We start from the raw sequence: 23,200 nt of genomic DNA on the forward strand, positions 1-23,200 counted from the left end.
GATTGCATTCCCTCCTTGCTGGTTGAACTCGTGCAAGAGGAAAGGGTGCACACATAGATACAGGAAACTAAACGGGCTGTTCTTTACTTTACACATACTTCAAATCTCTTTATGAAAGAGCATTTACCATTTATGTAAACTTCTTGCCCGTGAAATGTATCCACGCTTCCCTTCTTTTCGTACGTAAATCCAAGAAGAACGGTACAAGGACAAATCTTATTTGAGAAGCAATGAATGATAGATAGATTGACCGTCACCAAATCGATTGAACAACACACGAACAAAAAGGAATAGAAGAAAGAAAACTTGTCTAACCTTCGGTTCATTGTAAGTCGCGCACACAAAGGTACAGTGCGCCTTTGTTTACCGAGTAATGAATTATAAATCGATATCAGTCAGATCGATGTATGAGTGTGCAACAGAGAACAGAGTTCAACCAAGAAATATAATTGTTGTTTCTTTCAGGCCAATGCCGGAAAATGAGATCAAGGTCTGGCCTAATAAGGCAGGCAGCAAATCGTAACAATCCAAGGACATGAAAACTTTTCAAGCATACGTATGTTTATTCACATAAATTATGCGTGTGTCATTGTTCCCCTTCGTTCGCATTTATAGTTTCTACTATCCGTGACAAAAATATTGAGCCTTCGGTTTACGAGCTTGTAAAATTGAACGCCGTGGGAGGAAAAAAATCAAATATACCTCATTGGAAAGCTTCACGTATCTACTTTTTAATAAGCGTTATTTGAAAATTAATCTTAACTTTGTTTTCTTACTATAATGAAAAATTCACTGAAAAGTGTAGTTTTTCTTCCAATTTTCACGAACAGGGAACTTAACACCATACAGTTCATAATCTATTGTACATGTAATCTTGAGACTTTGTCTACTTGAAGTTTGATTATTTTTGGACATCTGTAGAAAAATCAAATGCTTATTTTTACTAGATACTTAAAAAATTAACATTTTAGGGAAACGTGCAAACTTGAAATGCATAATTACAAATTCAATGAAATTGCAAAAAAACTGTTGATATCGCATTTGATCAAATTCCAGAAGTTCGGGGTGTGTACCTCAAATATGGTTCCAGATATTAATTATTCTTTCGCACTCCTAATATGGTAAACGGGCGCATGACGTATGGCGGGGTGCAGCCAATGTGAGACTCCGCAGGCTCAAGGCGACTTCCACAGTGTTGCCGCTTTGCTGCACTTCGCTGCGAGAATCGCGCAAGTGCGTTCCGTCGAGCCGAATCAAAGTATTGTCGCAACATAAAATAATGAATGAAATATTTTTCATATTGCAAATGGAGTACTGCTGTACTGCAGTTTTTTTCTCCATTTTTTTCCAGCTTTTATCTTCATATGAACGTTGTCTCCTTCGAAACCCGGCGAAGGTACATAGTGGTTCGGATCCCACTTTAAACTGTAAGTCCAGTCCCGATTAGCCTACCTGTGCATAAAGTAGACATAAAGAGAGAAAACAACAACTCAACTCTGTTTTACATGAACATCATTTTCCCAGTATTATTTTATATCGCACATTTAAACAGATATATTGAGTGCAAAGATGTTCGATGAGGACGATTTGAATGAAGTCTATGAGAGATCCAGTCTTCTTTGTATACAATAAAAACGCACCTGCTGTGTACAGCGATTTCACAACAAAGGGAAACAGAGAGAGGTGCATACTAGCGATAGCAAAGCATAAAAATTATATTTAAAAAATTGTGCATTTGAAGCCTTCACGCCAACTAACATTTTAAAATATATTTCGAGCAAAAACGCATGTAAATTGTGTTTATCTCGCAAAATTCACTTAAGCATTGTATCCAGTAGTGGTGGTGGTCTCAGCATTTAACGTGTTGCTATACATTCCATCTGAAATATAGCTTTTATATTTTGGTCTGTTTCACAGCTGCAACTCTTGTAATAAGCAAGGAGTTGTGGGTTCATTAAGAGAGACAAAAGGACTAAAAACATTAATAAATTTTCAAAAAATATAATGAGTGAAAGGTAAAACTATAAAATGCTTTTCATAATGGATTCTGTTGAACTGGATAATTAAAATAAAAGTCGTGTATCTTTCTTCTCACCACACCTTGGAAAAACTCACCCAATAAAATATTGGGTCGATGCAATTTTCTGTTGTTCCCATTCTCTTTACATACATTTTTCACTGTGCTGACGTAACCCCCAAACACTCCGCCGTGCACTTGACATCTTGGCTTATGTCGTGAGATGCGACCATTTGTTTCTGCTGGTCGAAATATCTCTTGGCACTGACTATCATTTCTTTTGCACCACTATAATATTACCGTCTTGCCATTTTCATGCAACAAAAAAATCACTTCACAGAACCGCCATCACTCAATACTGTGCGTACGAACAATTGATTCATTGATTGATTTGGTGTTTTAAGTCCACTTTATGCACAGTAAGGCTAATCGGGACTGTACCTAAAGTTTGAAGTGGGATCCGAACCACTATGTGCCTCTACCGGGTATCGAACCTAGGACCCCTTGATTACAATGCAACGACGGCGTACGAACAAAGACGCGAATTTGTGAGAGACCGACTGCCTGGATAGAATGCACGTAAGGATTATTATGTCTATGTGGGAGTTCAGGGAATAATTCATGGCAGGAATGTATACACAGAAGTGACAAAAGAAAATTTCCGCATCTCTACAATGCTTTCTTTTGCGCAACACATCGTTTCGGTTCATTTCCCGTGTCAAACCCAAAGCTGCTTGGACGCGGAGTTTAAAGGGCAAGCGGCAACGCTTGGCAACAAAGCTCACTCGTTCTAAGAGCGTTGTTAGCAACGATGTGAATTGCGCGGGAACCTGTTGCCAAGAAAAAGAATTCTCTCTGTTGTTTTCAATTTACATAGTGTGCAAGAATGAGATATGAAAATTTGATTTTTATTCCACGGCCATCATTTTGATATGCATTTCATGACCATTGGGCTTACCATTACCGAGATTGCATTAATCTTTAATTGTGGCTGTTCTGCAGCTGATAGTACCATTATATTTGGCTGAGATGTTTCCACATAACCAAGCTTTAACCACAAAAAAATCATATTTTTAAGATGGTTTTACACGAAGCTACACACACACTTGAATTCGACTTTTGTAAAAAAACGCACGCGAAAACTTCACTTTTACGAACATTTTTGTCTGAATATGAAACAGACAGAGTTAAAATCACTTTGTCTTGCTTTTGTCTAAAAGCAGACACTTGTAGCTTTCCAATAAAGTTTATTTGACGTTTTTCCTCCCACGGAGTACAATTTTACAAGCAAACAAATCGAGGGCTCAATATTTTTGTCACGGATAGTAGGCGCTGTAAGCACGTGAAATGAAGACTTTATCTATATTCTACAAAGCATTTCGTAGATATAAACTTCACTGTTGTGCTCTGAACACATCTCTGTTCTTTAGACTCAACAGCCATATGACTAGAGCCCTGACTAGAGCCCAGGTTTGTATGTAATTATATATTCTATTCCTTTCTAGATACATACCTTGAACAGGAATAACTGTCATGATTTAGCATAAGTTTTATGTTATATATTTTCCAGGATATTACATATTTTACATATTTGCTGAATTACTTCACATAAACAACATATTTAAGTATTTTTTCTATCTCGATTCTTTTCCCTATATTTTCGATATCTGAAACATGGTGAAAAAAATTTGTAGCTCATGTGATGTCATATTTTCTAATCAATGAGATGCGTAGTGCTTACGGTCACCTGCCAAGTCGAATGACAGGCTGAAGACAAAAAAAAGACAGGAACTGTTATTTATCGAAAGATGCTGGAGTTTCTCCTCCCCACCCCCTTTCTGGTTATACATGTATATTTTCGTTTCACTTTTAGGATTAGGTAATGCACTTACGTAGAAACTTCGCATCGGTGGACAAGAAATTTACTTTGTGTACGTAGGGAGTACACAATATATTCAGTTGTACAAAAAGTATAAAAGTAGCTATGTATTTTCATTCAATGTTCTTTCTGTAGATGCTTTTTTTTTACAATTTGTTTCGAACGTTGCAAAGAGCTCTACTATATATTTACATATTCTACAATAATTTGCAATGTGAAATGTAATTAATGGTTGACAAAATTTGCTTCTTAAATATGTGCACGTTGCTGTGCTTTTTGAGTTTATAAATTTGACAAATTTTAATTCGAACAACTTATGTCCTTAAAATTATGTTGAATATGTTCAAATAAAATAAATATCTAGCAGAAGTCTTGAAATTGCTTGGATATTCGATTATTAATAATATTACATATCCTTTGATACTACATATTTAGCTACATATCCTTTTGGTAATACATATTTAGGTAGAGTCACTCGGGGGAATACGCCCAACTTTTTTTTGGCGGTTTATAGCTTCGCTAAATGAAGAGTGTCGCAATGAAAAGGATGTCAAATGAAAGCTACATGTTTTGTTATTGTTACCTATAAGTTTTATTAATGTAAGTCTTATAGCAAAAGAACCAGAGAGAAATAAACTGATGAACGTCAATTTGGGCAATAGCCCCTATTAATGTTTACGTTTGTGAGAAATTGCATTGCACTTTGGACACATGGACGTGAATTTGATACATATTTCATGCAGCCACATACTACAACGAATACACTGGATCCAGTCACATTGTGGTCCTTTCTTATAATGCCATTATGAAATACCCATGGGCATATTGCACTTAATTTATGTGGGCATACCACCCCACAGCTACAAGCAGAAAATTGAATCACTGGGTTGGCAACTCTGAGCACCATGCGGCAGTTTCACTCTGCAGATATGTTTCCCTTACTCTTGATCTTTACACCAAATATAATTCAGTTTCTTTCTCTCTTGGAAATACTCTCGGCCAATTCAAATCAAAATTAACAAATCATCTTCTGGAGTCAACTTACCAATACTGAAAACAGGGAAATAAAATTAAACCTTCGTGTAAACTGGTAGGACCAACACCCACCGACTTTTTCTGTAATTTGACTATGTTTGTTGCGTGTGTGTTTATGTTTTACGTGTATTTTTTTTACTTACTGTTAGTGTGTATGTATTTTTGTCTTTATTTTTTATGTTTTTTGCGTCTTTCTCTTTTATTTTTTCTTGTGTTTTTCTTTTTTTGGTATCTTAATGTTCTTAGTTTTTATATATTTCATTTCTTGGTATCTTAATGTTTTTAGTTTTTATATATTTCCTTTCTTGGTATCTTAATGTTTTTAGTTTTTATATATTTCATTTCTTGGTATCTTAATATTTTTAGTTCTTATATATTTCAATTTTTGGTATCTTAATGTTTTTAGTTTTTATATATTTAACATAGAGTTAGCTATAAAAATAAATTTATAAAATGCAACGTAGAGATGGTTAAGTGGAAGAAAAGGCTTGTGCCTTAACTTCGCCATCCAGAACAAGAAATAAATAAATAAATATTGCACACTGTTAATACAGCAACGTCCAAATAATTATTACCTCAAAAATTGTCTTCTTACCTCATGAAATTAACCGTGAATGGCTTCAGATTCTTCTCACAAGTTCCAAACCTGCTGCCTCGTCTCACCACGGACGGCGCTTTCAAACAAAAGTCGCAGAGTTGCCATAACATTAATGTTGCGCGAGATACGAGGGGGTGGGCATTTAACCCCGATGGGCATATTCCCCTGAGTGACTCTACATATTTTATCAATTATTGTTACATTTTGTACTTTGATATTACATAAAAATCCGGAGTCTAGATTGTTCTTGATTAAAACATTTAAAACATGTTTAAAACAAAAACTGTTTTATTGGTTTATTTAAAAATAAAGCAAATTTTGCCACCCTGGAGATTCAGGATGCAAGTCAAGTAAAGGTGAAAAAATCACATGTGAGCACTTACTTTTCTCGTCAGCATCCCGATAATTCCAGACTTCCTGTCTCCGATTATGTCCAGCTCCGGAGTCTTGATCTTGTAGTTAAAGCCGAACTTCTTCTGCAAGAGTTCCAGGAATTGAAACGCCACCCCTTCGCCGACCAGCTTCCCATCCTTCTCTGTTACCACGCTTAGCGGCCAATCATTCTGTAGAGGAGAGAACATACAAAATCACACTTATAGCACACATTCAAGCACACACAGAAACAATAGATTGTGCTTACTGCGTGAAATATTTTGTTTTTAATTTTGATATGTACAACTACATTTTGTCTCGGGAATCCTTGTAGCAAGGTCGCGCATAACAGCAGAGAAGGGGAGAAAGTGAGCGGGCGGAGCAAAATTGCTGCGAACAACTGGTAGATGCAGCCTACTGTTGCGTTTAACTGTTAGCTGAAAGGATGGTGCAGCAAACTAATGTTACTTAACTGCTTTGGGGCCGGGCTACGAAACGAACGCAGGTTCGAGTCTTCTGGGGGAAGAAGCGAGGAAAGTGAGGGTCTACGAATGAGTAGCGTAACCCGCATGGAAACCTACAACAACGACTGGGGATTCGTCGTGCTGACCACACGTCACCCCATAACTGGTTGGGTGACATATATACAACACATATTATTTCAATACATTACATTACAGAAAAGATGTACATTGCGAGCGAAGCGAGCAAGAACATTTTTAGATCCAATTCTTGCAATTGAAAACAATATTGATTTAATAGGGCCCAAATAAATTAAATTTCACTGGACGCCATGGTATTCTCTCTTTTTCAAAGTTTTTTTTTCATTTAGGTCGCTCGGCATCCATGGCCGACTCCTGCCGCCCAGAAGCTACGGCTCTAAATTTGAGGAGACTGAGGAAAGATGGTATTGCGAGCGAAGCGAACAAGATAATTTTACGAAATGTAATTTTATTTGCATATAATTTGAAATCAAGGGGGGTGAATGCTCCTCTGTGCCCCCCTGCAGGTGTCCTTGGCCGTCAATGTTTGGCCCCCTTTGCCCCCCTAGAATTGACTTCCGTTGAAGGTTGAAGGGGGGCAATGCCCCCCTGTGGTTGCGCCGCGTTTCTCCGCGTCTCAGTGGTCGTCAAGGGCTGTTGCGCTACCGGTTAGCTGCAATGAGAATCCCGTACAGTACAACGATAAATAAGCCCTTTTAGGGACGGATCGCATGTTGGCCGATCTGTAATCGATTCTTCGGGTTTGCACGAGCCATAATGACCACACCCTCCCACTTTCGACCAAGTTAGATGCTGCTACCAGTTACAAAGGTGATGTTGGCTCTACCTTAAGTAATCAACACTCAATAATGGCATTAATCATTCTGATGGAAGATGTTTATGAAGTAAGATCTGTAAATAGGTAGTTTCTGCATTTCAACATCCACGCCCGTCTATTCTCTGAGTCCTCGACCATTATGCCTATGCGTGACCAACAATGGCACTCCGTTCACCCACATTCAAACTAACACAAGCATGCGACAGTTGTCTCATGGTAATTGCCTTCTCCCTTCGGAGTGTTTCTCGCTCACGCAACAATTAAGAGGAAATTTCTGCTAAATGACGGTTGACAACCTATTTGCCTTTCCCTGTGCATTTTCTTTACCTCGTTAGTCGTTAATATCTTGTGACTTCAGATGAAATAGTAATCTTTTAGAGTGAGTAACCATTCTCCTGTTTTCCCATCATAATAAATTACAAATACATTTCCTATTCAAGTCTAGCAAAAATATAAAGATCATTAAGCTTAGAAACTGGTGCAAACATTAGGCTAATATAACTGAGTTTGAGCATTATGCACAGATACGCTAATCGGGACTGGGCCTACAGTTTAATGTGGGATTCCAGCCAATGTGTGTCTCGACTGGGTATCGAACTGGGGACCCTTGATTGCAAGGCGATGACGTAACCGCTACGCCATCGTGGAGGCCCTTTAATACGTATAAATTAATGTAAACATTTTAACAAAGCTGAAGAAATGACAAACTATAAAGCTCACAGTATATAATCCCTCTCATTAATTAAATGTTTAGATTATGTTTTTTCACATCGTCCAATACGCACTACTTCATAAAATGTAATATTGAACCACCTGGTCACTTGATAGTGACACGATTTATGTAAAAAAAAAACATTCCTTTGAAAAAACATTGATTTCTGATTATTATAGTAAATAATACACTACTCACACAAAAGTTTGGAATATTGTTATATTAGCCACAAAAGTTCGGAATACTGTTATATTAGCCACAAAAGTTTGGAATATTGTTATATTAGCCACAAAAGTTTGGAATATTGTTATATTAGCCACAAAAGTTTGGAATACTGTTATATTAGCCACTAAAGTTTGGAATACTGTTATATTAGCCACTAAAGTTTAGAATACTGTTATATTAGCCACAATAGTTTGGAATACTATTATATAGCCACAAAAGTTCGGAATATTGTTATATTAGCCACAAAAGTTTGGAATATTGTTATATTAGCCACAAAAGTTTGGAATACTGTTATATTAGCCACAAAAGTTTGGAATATCGTTATATTAGCCACAAAAGTTTGGAATACTGTTATATTAGTCAGAAGAGTTTGGAATATTGTTATATTAGCCACAAAAGTTCGGAATACTGTTATATTAACCAGAAAAGTTCGGAATACTGTTATATTAGTCACAAAAGTTCGGAATACTTTTATATTAGCCACAAACGTTTGGAATATTGTTATATTAGCCACAAAAGTTCGGAATACTGTTATATTAACCAGAAAAGTTCGGAATACTGTTATATTAGCCACAAAAGTTTGGAATATTGTTATATTAGCCACAAAAGTTTGGAATATTGTTATATTAGCCACAAAACTTCGGAATACTGTTATATTAGCCACAAATGTTTGGAATACTGTTATATTAGCCACAAAAGTTTGGAATATTGTTATATTAGCCACAAAAGTTTGGAATATTGTTATATTAGCCACAAAAGTTTGGAATATTGTTACAGTATATTAGGTACAACAAGTGTGGAACATCGTTTTATTAGGCAATAGGTGATAGGCACTGTGGCATTTGTCGGCGAAAACACAATAACATCCAGCAGACAGATGTATATCAAGTGTTGTTGCATTCCAAGGCTGTGCCTATTACCTATTGCCTAATATAACAATATTCCAAACTTTTTGTGAGGAGTGTATCATATGGTTTTGGGGAGAGTAAGACATCTCAAATGAAACGAAAGAGCTTATTTTTCTTGAAACAAGGATAATATTTTCATTATTATAATATAGTTTCTAAATTTAATATATTCACAGGACACATTACGCACCACTGGGAATAAGAGAAAAGACATGGCAGAGGAAAATGAAACTGGGAGAGGAGTATGACAAGAATGCTGCCTGTCACCTACATCATTCAATGTCTTCTTCTCTAGTAAACAATACTGCACGGTACTGTTCCTCTAACATTTACTTTACCTCAGCTTCCGACACACTCAAACCCCTCCGAAGATTGAATTGAACTCAAACGAGAGTGCCACTTTATGTGAATAGAGGTGTACAGTCTTAGAAAAAAATACCTGGGCCACGGGACGTAGAATTTCGTAACGTCTTAAAGCCTGTTGTTTATGCAACCCAAATAACAAAATATTCGCTTAAGTTTGCCTGGTGATTCTGAGTTCTCGGGAAGGACATGACTCGTGCCCCAGCCACAACAAACAGCTGGGTGCTACGATGCCTCCAGAAGAAAATTTCAGGAACTGGTTTCTTGACAAGAGCTACTCGTAAGGAAATACTATTCTATCAAGTGATATTAGAGTCATTGTCAAGAAGGTTCGCTGAAATGATGGTTCTCATCACAGACCACATGCCACACGTTAATTGTTTAAGTCCAGTTCATGCACTGGACCTACAGATTAAAATGGGATTCGAACCAAATGCCTCTCTATTTGGTATTGAATTCGGAAGCCTTTCATTACATGGCGAAGACGTTACCACTACGAAATCAGAGAGGCAATGGAACCCCTTGAGAAAGAGATAAGCGAAAATTGCTACGTGACAAACCATATTTGCCCGTAAATTTTAAAAATAAGACAATATTTTGTACTGACAGTTTCGAACCGTGGGAGAGGCATATATTTTTTTGTACCATCGTCCATTTCACGAGTTTATAATTCTTCCTCACCGACACGAGTAACGCGAGTGGTAGAAGAAAAGCGAAGTAAAATAACTGAAACAGAAATAAAAGGAAAAAGCGAAATAAATTTTATTCATAATATTCTGCAGTCACTTGAGTTGTATTCACGGGATGCTATCTTTAATGAAAGCCGTGGTCTCTTCCTTGTCTTTTTCGCTTTCTTTGTGCTCTTGCTTCCCCCGTCACGATTGGTCTAAAACTAATTAATGCGACGTTAATTAAACAATCCCAACAACGAAACAATGCACAATCAACTGCACAAAACAACATTCCAAATGTTTTCGAATCGGAAAACAATTGAGATGCTGTAAAATGACTTAAGATGCAGTAATAAAGTGGGAATTCGGTACCGTATAGAATTAAATCGGTAGAGATGTTCGATTTGATTGGATGTTTGTTATTTAGAATTGCTATTCTTTCACTTTTGGCAAATAGCGACGATGAAGATGAGTGATGCTATGATGAAATTGATGAAGGGACACTTACCAAGGACACCCACGCCCAAGTCGAGATTCTAACCAGGGACCCATGGCATCGTAGCGCGCTGTGCTAACCACTTCTCCATGGAGTGGACATTATAGCATATTTTGTGTGCTCAATTGGGATCAATCAATGGAATGAATAGGCATATTATATGATTAATAAATTCATACCATAATACCATGTCATATTATTCGGCACGAAGTAACATCAGAGACATTCAATCTTGCATGTTTGCCTTTCAACTAATTCTTTGAATTCAGGTTAATCACAACAATAAGATAAATTATGAAGAAAATGATAGTGAATGTGGGATATTGACAGTTATTACGAATTACCTGACAGAAACAACATTAAGCAGGCTCGGTGGTCAAGCTCATTAAGTGATTGACATTCGATATCGTCGCCAAAGTTCCCGGGTTTGAGTACCGTCCTTGTCGGGGGTGTTTCACTATTTCGTCATCAATTTCATGTAATGGTCACTCGTCCTTATCGTCGCGATCATCGAACAGGGAATAAAAATTATAAAAATAAATACGATGGAAGAGTACTTATTTCATCTCTCACGAAATCTCGTAAAAAACCGGAATATATAAAATACATGTATATTCATTCACATACATTTTCGATTTCTATATTTAATTAATCGAGACCGAGAACGGAAGAGCAATTTTCAGTTCGACAAACCGAGAGACGGAGAAACTGTCAAGTCTCGTTTCTTCTTGGCATCTCCGTAATCGAGTTGTTCTGTTTGTCATTGGCTTTGTATTGGCAATTATTGTCATAATTCTTCCCCTGCAGGTAAACCATAACGATGAATTATGATGAAATGAAGCAGATAAAAGGGCAATAACAAGAAAGTCATGCCTGTTCGGGACTCCAACCCAGAACCTTATGTAACGAGATTTGAAATTCTGGAGAAGGCGTCCGTGTTTCGCTTGGTTTTCTCTTTCCTCTACTTCTCTTATATTATCATACATGTATAATAAAAATGGATCTCATACGATATGTTGCGATTCATAATTGTGCTGATTAGATGCTACAGATGTGAACTCCAACCTGCAATATATTATTCCCTTTTGTTTCGTATCTGGTTGAACATGAAATTTTCTTACACTGTGACAATTTCTTTCTTAGTTTTGGTTTGGTGCACAGATATGCTAATCTGGACTCGACCTTCAGTTTAAAGTGGGATACTAACCACTATGTGCATCCATCGTGTATCAAACCCGGGATCCACTGATTACAAGGCGAGGACGTTATCACTACGCCATCGAGGAGGCCCCATGACAAAATGTTATTCACTCGATCTCTACCATAATTTATTTCAGCATTTACATTTTCGTTTTCTTCTTCTTTTTTCCTTTTGTTAACTACTCTTATACAACTCTTTTTGCGTCTTCGAATTTCTTCTTGTTTCAGGAAAAAATAATACATGCAGGCTGTATAAAAATCCCCCGTTCAAATAGATAAAACGTTCACTCTCGAGAACTAATTTACATGTTTATCACTAACGTAACCATTAGAAAGCTATTGAAATGTTAACTGATATAACTGCAGATGAAACAATACTTACAGCCACTAACGAAATATCTATTCTTGTGTAGCCTCACAGACAACAAGTATCTGGTGAGTCATTCACTCTTGCTGACTACGGGCGAAGGTCACTGAACTAAAGGGTGGTGGCAAGCAAGCAGGCTTCTGCTCTATCAAAGACGAGGTCACGTGTTCCAGTATTCAATGGCGTACGAAATAAGGAGGAACACAGCTATCTGACGTATGTTTTGGTCCCGTCATTGCACTAGAACACTTTATCGTCGTGGCCTTGAAGTTCCCTCAGGGCACTCCTACGTAAAGGCTTCTCAGCTAGAAGGATATCTTCCCCATTGAGTGGAGGAAAAGTGGTTGCGTATAGAGGTCCTTCAACTTTCGTATTCTTTTTCATTTCAGAACCCGTGCTGTATCGTCGACTTAATCCAATCTATCCGATGTAGGTTTTAGGTTCTGTTTCTGTTCGGTTATTTCACGTTGTCTTCCTGCTTATGTTATTCGCGACGAAGGCTCTGGATTCGATAATCTGGACAATAACGGGATTGTGTTGGTTGCTTGATTTGGTGTCTTAAGTCCACTTTATGTCCTGTTAGGCTAATCGTGAATGGACCTACAGTTTAAAGGGGGATCCGAACCACTATGTTCCTCCACCGAGTATCGAAACCCGGGATCCCTTAATTACAAGGCGCCCACGATCCCACTGCGCCATCGGGGATTGTGTTCGAAACGAATGAATCAAATTTGAGTGATATGATATGCAACCATTGGAAGACTATTGAAAGAAAAGCTATGGGAACCTGCCCTATACGTCTTCATGGCGTAGCGCTAAGCACAGGTGAGAACTTTACCTTTTTTTTTTTGCATAAAGTGGACTTACAACAAAATTTAAAATTGCGATAAAGAATATGATAAGGTATTAAAGAATTGGGTCTAACACATTTTTTTATTGTTTACCAATGACATTGTTAACTAATATTCTTAGTTTCAGTTTCAAGATGAAATCGGCTACGAAATAAAAGGAGTGGGTTCATATTTCTGTTACGAAATTCCACTTTTGTAGTAGACCTGTGCCACACTAAGATGTGACATAATAAACAAATCTGAGACACTTTCAAAGTATTAAATTGCTATCTACGTATTTGGGAACAATCTTTCAATATAATACTTTTTTTGGACGCGTCAAATCATAGTATTTAATTCCTGTTTTAGCAGCTTTAAGAAACCTGATTTGGGGGGGGGGGTTACAAATGCCCTTTCTGCTCCCGTCAAGTTACGCCTATGACAAACAGGAATTCAAAGTAAAAGACTGTCCCGACTAAATCGGGAGACACGTCTGATAGATTTACAATTGGGAAAATCATAATTAAGCGTGTAGTTGAAAACAACCTATTTTCATATATTGCACGCAGATCTACTTTTTCTGCAATGTGGATCAAGAACTGGGGACGTGGAGAAGCACAACACCACTCCACGTAACCAATAGTCACGTGACCCTCTTTGCTTTCCTGTCATGTTGACCTTCGCGTGGAACACATTTCTCGGTGTTAAGACAGGCAAAATCACCCGATCATCGAAGGGTGCAATATGTGTTGCCTACCCTCCTGCATTACTTGCTCCTATTAAAGCCTTATGGGGAAGAACTTTTTTCCATGACTGTACATTGAGTTTCTGACTTCGTTGAAATTCTCTCACTTCAGTCTCTGGGACATTCGGCGAAACGGGAGTAACCCGAAAAACTACACAGGAAGTCGAACTATTGTCGCTCTTGCAGAATTCAGGTGGTCTGTACCTAGTGCACCTTCTTTTCCATGTATAAATGAGTATGAACAATGGCGGCGATTAGTGGGGTGCGAGGGGGTGGGGCAGTTGCCCTCCACTTTTCGCCACTTTTGCCCTCACACTAAGCTAAATCTTATCTAGAAAGGGAAATTTACTGTATTACCCCCAGTTTTGGCACTTGCCCCCCCCCCGGTTATGAGACCCAATCGCCACAACTGAGTATGAATATAAAATTATACAAAATTTCCATCAAATGATTATTTAACCTACATAAGCTAACCTTACATCTTGGCTGTTCCACCCCACTGACTCATGGCCACTTTGATCGAAGAGTTTTTTATTGTGCAAGTTATCTTGTGTTCGCATGTTACGGTTGCGTTTTGGCGGTCTATCAGATCTTCTTTGTTTGAGAATGGCGGCAACCTGTCAGCCTTCTAGGTATTCATGTGTTTGAGGAACAAAAATCAATTGTTCTTTGTCAAAGACAACTTCTTGAACATCCTTCTCATGAAAGGCATTCATTCGTAGAACACGATCCACAATATTTTTTTTTCCAAATCAAACATGTATTTCAAATAAAGGAAGTAACCAATGAGATGCATTTTAGAGGAAGCGGAAATGTGACTGTGACGTCAAGGTGAATATTGTTTTGGTTGTATCTGTATATGAAATTAAGAAACGGGCCCATTGGCGTGTTTAGCTGGAGGAGGTCATGTCTCTCCCAGATAAGATGACTAAGTTTATGAAAAGTGATAATATCACTAAATATCGATGAAGAAACATGTTTTAGAAACATGAAACTGAATTTTTGTAATAACTAATTCATTTTAGTAATGTATATCCCATGCTGTTAAAGAACAAAGTTTTATAAGAAAGGTTAATAATGGACACTGAAGCATGCTTCCGCTGAACCATCCCCGACAACGTAGTGATAACGCTGTGGACTTGTAATCTAGAGGACTTGGGTTCGATCTCCGGTGCATAGTACAATGGTTCGGATTCCACTTTGAACTGTAGGCCTAGTCCAGATTAGCCTTCTGAGCATGGAGTAGACTTTAATTGAACTTTGACTTTTCTTACAAAAAATTACATTGGTGGAGATAAATTGGTATATACTAGAAGCAGGTCCTTAGCCAGAATTTTATTTTTGGGGCCTCATCCTTATCAGCAGCTACCATCTAAAGGCGAAAAGGAATGGGGAAGAAGCCCTGAACATGAATTTCTCAGTATATTACAACTTATCATACAAGATGTTTAATCCTGCTAATGAAGTAAAATTAATTACCACTGTACACTATTTGAATTAGATATTTGTAGGATTTCGGGGGGAGGGCTTCAACCCCCGGAGCCCTCGCTCTCTCTACGTACCTGTACCCCTCTCCAGAGAAGCTAAGTGGAAGAACAAAGTTTTATGCATTGCATTTCTTCGATATTTTGTTTCACGAGAGCAGTATTTACAAATTAGGCGTGTTCAGTTGACACGTCCTTTCCCATTGCACTAATATTTATTGTTATTAATTATCTTTTCTCTTGTACAAATGTTTATTGTTCTTTAATCTTAATTTCTGTAATTTACCTATCACTGATAATGTCAGGATAGTGACTAACCTGTATATACTTATCTTGTAAGGGTTGTTACCATGGCAATTACGGGTGTGATTTGTCTTGACTTTGAAGTTCGGGCTCGGTTTTTGAATAAAGTGATCAAGTTGAATTAGAAGAAGTTTAATTTCTTTGAGTGACATGGATTATATGTTAGGCATATAAGTATTTAGTTTGCTATGAAGTAAAATAGACTTCCTTTTTCTTAGTGCAAACATAACTTTGATTTTATTTGACGAACTAACGGAGAGATATTACCCCATACCCTGAGAGGCATCAGGCGAATGCTTTCGAGTCTTTTATGTGAACGTATTATTTGCTCTTTTAGTTAAATCGTGTTCTTTTGACTTAAAAGAACGTGTCACAGTAGAACGAAACAAATTTTTTCGGACTTCAGAAATCGTGGAGAGCTGGAATAAATGATTGTGAAGCCATAGAAAATATGAGGCATTACGTCACTTTGCGCGACAAGGACATTATACATGCATGCTATTGCGCCATGGCAACAGAATGTTTATATTTGTGTATATCACGGTGTCGATAAAACGAATCGTTATGTCTTCCACTACGAGGTTAGTGATAGGTAATGAAGAAGTGAGGCCCAGCAATATTCCAAAACATTACATTATCCGGCAAAGTAAAGTAACAGTCGTCCTTCAGATCATAGGCATGCGGAAGAGGGTTGCTTGGGCACCGTCTAATGTGTCCTCAAGAAATACAAAATGTAGAAACTACCATTAAAACAATGAAAACAATGTTTTAAAAAAGTATGCTATTTCGTTTCCTTGAGGCAAAACTCTCTCTCCCCTAAACAATATGGTATTGTTTACTATATAATGATCAGTAGGACTAGGAGTTTTATGACCTAAATATCACCAAAATATGCAAAATAAAATATGCTCTTATGACCTAAAATTGTACAAAATATGCACTATAATTTCAAAAATATACCCTTATAACTGGACTGTTTCAAACATCAATATCTATATGCTCAGATATTTTCACATTCGTACTATTTTTTGTTCACTTTATGGGCCCTACGTTGCAATCCACGATGAATACTTTCTGTAAATTTTCAAATGAAAATTAATAGATTTTGCTGCAGTAAAAAGAAAAAAAAACACCTCGAGTGAACCTGGGAGTATGAATGAATCCACTTCGAATGTGACTGCATATTTCTTGAAAAAGCTACAATATGCTGAATATAACCGAAAATCCATCAAAATATGCTCTACCACACAGAAATGGCTAAATATGCCAAAATATGCCCTTAAGAAGCACCTTAATTTAATTAGTTTCTTCATAATATGAATTTCCATATATATTTATGGAGCACATCGCCCTTACAAAAATAAATATGCTAAGCCATGAAAATCCTACCCCTAATGATCAGTAATCGCGTACCAAAGTCGATGTTTTTCACTTATAAATTGCACAGTGTACTAACTATCTAGTCACCGGGTACAATATTATATTTTATGAAGTAATGCGCATTAGAAAACTTGAAAAAACTGAACGTACATATGTATTTATTTAATGAGAGGGATTCAGCTCATATTACCTGTAGAGATATGGCTTTGCATGGTATTGGATTTGTTCCAGTTGGTTATTCTGTACCAATATTGACTTTCAATTGTTTACTTTCCTTATTTAAATAATACAAATATTGTCACAATGATAGGAAAACATATCATTTCTGTGAAAAATGAACGTGAAGTAATGACAAATGGGCCAACATTGTCCAGATAGGCAGTTGTCAACGCCAAAGAAATTAGCCTGCACACGCTTATGCTTCAGATGCATTAACTTCACTTGATCAGAACATTTACAGTACAGAATCTCTAATAATTTCCATGCACGCTGACGCTGAAGTTTCTTGACAATTTATTTTTGAAGTGCCGTTTCTATGATGTTTATATGATCTTAATTTGTTTTCCTCTACAACTGTCGCTCGAGGAGTTTATACAGTTATGTTCATTCCTAATAGATCCACATGCAAACCATTGTTTGCGAGATTTTCAAATAGAGGAACCTACAGGGCATCTCATTTCAGGAACCCTTTTATTTTGAGATATACGTTTTTCTCCGACCAATATTGCCTCTTGTACTTGCGTTGGAATTTCATAATGATTTGTGTTTATACACATCTGACAGATTTTACACATTTTGCATTTGTGCTGCCACCTGTAATGCTTAATGGAAACTAATTCACACACTGAATAAATTACGCTATTTGTGGAACTTTCCTGAATGAACTCAAAGTTATACCAGGGCATTATCTCATAATTTTCTACTTGATTTTGGATGGATCCCCCCTCCCCAACGGGTGTCCAAGGAAAGTTTTCTGAAGCCGACTTAATTGCCTGGTGTAAATGTGCGTTATTCTAACGAGGTTCCCTGAAACGGACAATCTCTCTCTCTCTCTCTCTCTCTCTCTCTCTCTCTCTCTCTCTCTCTCTCTCTCTCTCTCTGGAGGATCAGTTCTAGCCTTAAAAAGTTGAAATGCATTCAAAAATAAATTAAAATGTTCTCGAATAAATGAAGTTCCTCTTCCCTTTACACTATTTAGTTGACACAAGTGTTTCAATTCCCCGCTGGCGCAGTGGTAGCGTCATCGCCTTGTAACCAAGGGGTCCCGGGTTCGATACTCGATGGAGGCACCTAGTGGTTCGGATCCCACTTTAAACTGTAGGTCCAGTCCCGATTAGCCTTACTGTGCATAAAGTGGACTTGAAACACCAACTCAATCAACCAACAAGTGTTTCAAGAGATTACTAGGGAAGGGAGGCCTCTCATAAGGACAACGATGCCGTGTGTAAACCCAAGTGAACAATCATTACACTAACATTAATCTTTCATTTTCACATTGCCTCAGTTAAATATTTCGTGAGCCTCTAGTGTGGCCGCGGTAGCTCAGTCGGTAACGCGTCTGACTACCATGCTCAAGGTCCCGGGTTCGATCCCCGGCCGGTTCAAATCCGGGAACTTTTCTAACGATGGAAGCGGCCCCGGCGCCCACCCAGCGTCGAATAACATGAGTACCTGGGGGAAACCCTGGGGGGGAAAGGCGGTCAGGGGAGTGATGCTGATCACATCACCCCCACTCACGACCGGATCAAGAAAGTGTGGGGCGTTACCCCCACACCCCCTATGCGCCTTCATGGCGTGGTGCTATGCACAGGAGAACACTTTTTACTTCTTTTCTTACCTGATGGCGTAGTGAAAACGTCGTCGCCTTGTAATCAAGGGGTCCCTGGTTCGATACCCGGTGGAGGAGGCACATAGTGGTTCGGATCCCACTTTAAACTATAGGTCCAGTCCCGATTAGCCTGTCTGTGCCCAAAGTGGACTTAAAGCAAATTCAACCCACGCCTAGAGGGCGATCCAGGGGTCCGCTGCCCCTTAAAAACTTAAGCTTGGTCTGAACGTAATGTCTTGTCGTCAATCTTGCATGGTAAGGTAAGTTTGACATATAAGACTGGCGCAAAACACGCGGTTACACTATTCATTCTTTCTGTCAATCTTTTCTTCAGTCGTTCCAAAGACGCTATGGATGAAGGAAGCACTATTGATAAATATGGGGCATTCCATTTGAAAGTGGCCCTGAACATCAATTTTTAAAATTAAATGCAATTCTGTAACTTTATCCTATCTTGTGAGTGAAAAATTCAAAATTGTCATTTTCATAAACATTCAAGTGTTACACATAATTAAATTAGAAGTTAGTAGTATTGTGAGATTATTTTAACTCTTCTATTTACCTTTGTTTTCTATTGTGTCCCACCCGTGACACAAAGAAACAATTAATTTCTCTTTTAGCTGCTACATTTCCCGTTTAACTCCACTAGAATATTCAAAGGCCCATTACCTTCTCTCTCTCTGTCATAAGTAATTGATGATGACAATTCACAGGAATTAAAATACATTTCGTATTAAGTGAAGAGGCAGTGTTTTGTTTGTCCCACACGTGACACAAAATTGTTCACTTATAGCTACATATTTCATTGCTCAGAAACTGAGAAAAATGTTGGATAACTATCAATAGAATAGTTACTTTAATATCAAAATTGTAGCCCGCGGGTTCCAGCTGTGACAATTTAATGCCCCATATAATTTTAGTGTGTGCAGTGAGATTGAAAAAGGAAAAATTCAAATCGCTCACGGTGGTCTGGAAAGTGGTTTCATAAGGGGGTAAATTCTTACATTTCAATTTGCTCCGTGAATTACGGCAGGAACATGAGGATTGGCGAATTATTTACGTATGGATATGGGCAACCACTGCAAATTATTAACCCTTTTGGTACTAATTTACCGCTACTACTGCCGGATCAAAAATTTTAGATACTCTAGTTTCGACTCGAATGAAAAATTAACCAGTTGACTTACATAAAAACTAATTACATCAAAATTTAGCTTATTCAATTCTGCGTTAATCTATGCTAACCAATTTTTTTTTCGAGTATACCTTGGATTTTTCATCGTCGTGAGAACCAAACCCATAAGCACCGACTCGTAGTGAGTTACAGCCCGCAGTTTCCACTGTTCAACGGACAGTGCTGTGTTGCCACGCCCCACGTACATCTGTTGAATAAAAATCTGTATAAAATCGGTTTCGCAATGTGAATTGACAATGATAATGTATTTTAAAAACAGATGCAAAGAGCTTCAAAACAAGACTAATATTGTATTTGTAGGACTACCCAATCCTAAGAAAAAGTTGTTTCACAAAATTGATAAGAATGGGATTTTAAGCAATTTAAAAAAAATCTGAAAATTAAGTCTTTTTATTAAGTTTTGTATCTTGTTCACTTTCTACCTACACCATACTAAACTCAACGTAGAATCGATCAGATAAATTTTGATGTAACTCGTTTTTATGTAGGTTACTGGTTAGTTTTTAATTCGAGTCCAAACTTGAGTATCTAATCTACTATATTTCATAATCCGACAGCAGTCCGTTTGGAATCGGCATGTCATGCAGAAGTCGGCACAAGTTGAACGAAGTCCGAAATGTCACCCTTACTACTGCATAACTTTACAATACCAGAGTTTGTAGTTTAAGGTACGTACCAAGCCTGGTGAAGACGGAAGCGACTGGTTTCTAGAGACACATTTGATCAAACCGCGCGAACAGCGAACTCTGTTCAGGTAGTAAGGAGATACGGGGGAGGAAAACTCACCCCGCCATCTTCAGTTCTTATACGCAAGTATCAGGTTTGTGCTTAACCTTGGAGCCTCCAAGACTGATACCAAGTGAGCGAGTTCTTCCGCAAGTAGCACTGTTGCCAATTTAGCACTTTTGGAACCAGATCTGGCCCTTTTGCATACTCGTTGGCACTTAAAATTTCGAAATGCTCCAAGCAGCTTCTTTGTTCCACGAAGGTAAATTTAGCTCCAAATCTAGTCCTTTCAGTATTAAATAGTCAATTAAAAAGTATTTTTCCAAGACAAATTCCTTTTTCTTCCTCTTCACAACAATCGTGATTACGGCAACAAAGCCACTCCAATTTATTTACAAACACCAGTAGTTGGGATCTGAGATAAAGTCAATCACTATTTAATATTCGCAATTAATTTGTATGTACTTATAACTAATTTGCACGGGTTTTAATTAATTCGCATGTACTTAGAATTCATTTGCATGTACTTAGAATACTTTACATTTATGTATTTGCATGTTTATAACTTTTATGAATATATAATTATTTATTTTATGAAAAATATGTATATAGAAGGTAATTAGAGGTACTAAACGCTATGCATATGTTTTTATATTCATTACTGCAAAGTATGTAATGTATAAAATGTTAATATTAATGTTTATAGTATTGAAAATAAGTTTTCTATGGTTTATGAACCGCTATGAACGGCGGTAATGGGTGTAGGTACAGGTCCAATTACGATTGGGGACGGTCCCGGTACTCGAACCCGCGATATGTAACGGTAATAAATGGTTTTAGTGTACAATGCATATAATAATGTATGTTATTATGGTATGAAAGACGATGGTACGACACGCTAGACAGAATACTGTCTCCGAATCTCGACTCCGCTCTGATGCCAGACAGAGAGAATGAATTAATATTCCGCGCAGGTAGAGGAGAAAGGAATTTGGGGAGTGTGCGTTCAAGGTCAAATGACGTCAGAACGTCAGAACAAAGAAGGAACCCGATTGACCAATCAGAGAACGCGTCGGTAGATTTTCAGAACCGGTTTTTTTTTCAAGGTTAACGAGTACGCAAGAACAGAGGAAAGGTATGCAATACTGTAGGGCAGGGGAGGGATTGAACCAGACAACAACAAAGGATGTCTGGAATGCGCAGCAAGGGTCAAATTTTTTGAAACTGTGCGTCGCTTGCATGCTAGAACAGGTTTCGGTCTAAGTAGGCCAAGGTTACCGAGAACACAAGAAAAAAGGATTTTTGGATACCCAATTAGATTGGAGCGAGAACTTTAAATTGAACAAGGAGAACGAAGCGTAAGGGTTTATTATTTGTACTATGAAGAAGGGAGAGCTCTCAGGGACTGGGCCTACAGTTTTCACTATTTGCTTTTATCACGGGGTATCGAACCTAGGACCTTTTCATTATTGATTTAGGTAGTAAATTTATGTTACTGTGTGCTATTTAACATATTATTGAGTTTATTTTTTACCAAACTTTGACTTTATGTCAAACATTTTCACAGCTTATTCTTATTTTTACCAAAATAACACAATTTCATTTGTTCAGGAAAGACTTTTAGTTACATTTTCGACACACAAAGTGTGTGTTCTCAACTTTTACATGTTTATTTCACAAATTTATACCTATTTTTACCAAAATAACACTATTTATACTATTCAGGCAACATTTTTTATTAAATTTTGGATTCACAAAGACATTTTTTCAACTTTTAATTTATTATTTTACAACTTTATGTTAATTTTTACCAAAATAACACTATTTATACTATTCAGGCAACATTTTTTATTAAATTTTGGATTCACAAAGACATTTTTTTCAACTTTTAACTTATTATTTTACAATTTTATGTTAATTTTTTATCAAAATAACACTATTTATACTATTCAGGCAACATTTTTTATTAAATTTTGGATTCACAAAGACATTTTTTACCTAACTTTGACTTTATGTCAAACATTTTCACAGCTTATTCTTATTTTTACCAAAATAACACAATTTCATTTGTTCAGGAAAGACTTTTAGTTACATTTTCGACACACAAAGTGTGTGTTCTCAACTTTTATATGTTTATTTCACAAATTTATACCTATTTTTACCAAAATAACACTATTTATACTATTCAGGAAATACTTTTAGTTATATTTTGTATTTACAAAGAGATTTTTTCAACTTTTAATTTATTATTTACAAGTTTATGCCTATTTTTTTGCTCAAATAACACAATTCTATCTGTTCAGGAAAGACTTTTAGTTATATTTTCGACACACAAAGTGTGAGTTTTCAATATTTATCTGTTTATTTCACAAGTTTAGCCTAATATTTACTCAAATAACACGATTTGAACGTGTTTTTTATTACATTTTGTACACACACACACACACAGAGAGAGAGAGAGAGAGAGAGAGAGAGAGAGAGAGAGAGAGAGAGAAAGAGAGAGAGATTTTTTTCCAAGTTTAGGTTTCTTTCCACTCAAATAACAC

General features: G+C 37.2%; 1 protein-coding gene across 1 annotated transcript in view; it reads right to left on the reverse strand.

Moving 5' to 3' along the window:
- The window catches only part of Ir76b (Ionotropic receptor 76b), a 198,921-nt gene that overhangs the window by 115,168 nt on the left and 60,553 nt on the right, over nt 1-23,200 (reverse strand). The window contains exon 3 of the mRNA XM_083129665.1: nt 5,913-6,092. Coding sequence (XP_082985791.1) covers nt 5,913-6,092 — 180 coding nt within the window. The remainder of the gene's footprint in view (nt 1-5,912; nt 6,093-23,200) is intronic.

The sequence above is a fragment of the Lepisma saccharinum genome, chromosome 10, assembly GCF_977018435.1.
Source record: "Lepisma saccharinum chromosome 10, izLepSacc3.1, whole genome shotgun sequence".
NCBI lineage: Eukaryota > Metazoa > Arthropoda > Insecta > Zygentoma > Lepismatidae > Lepisma > Lepisma saccharinum.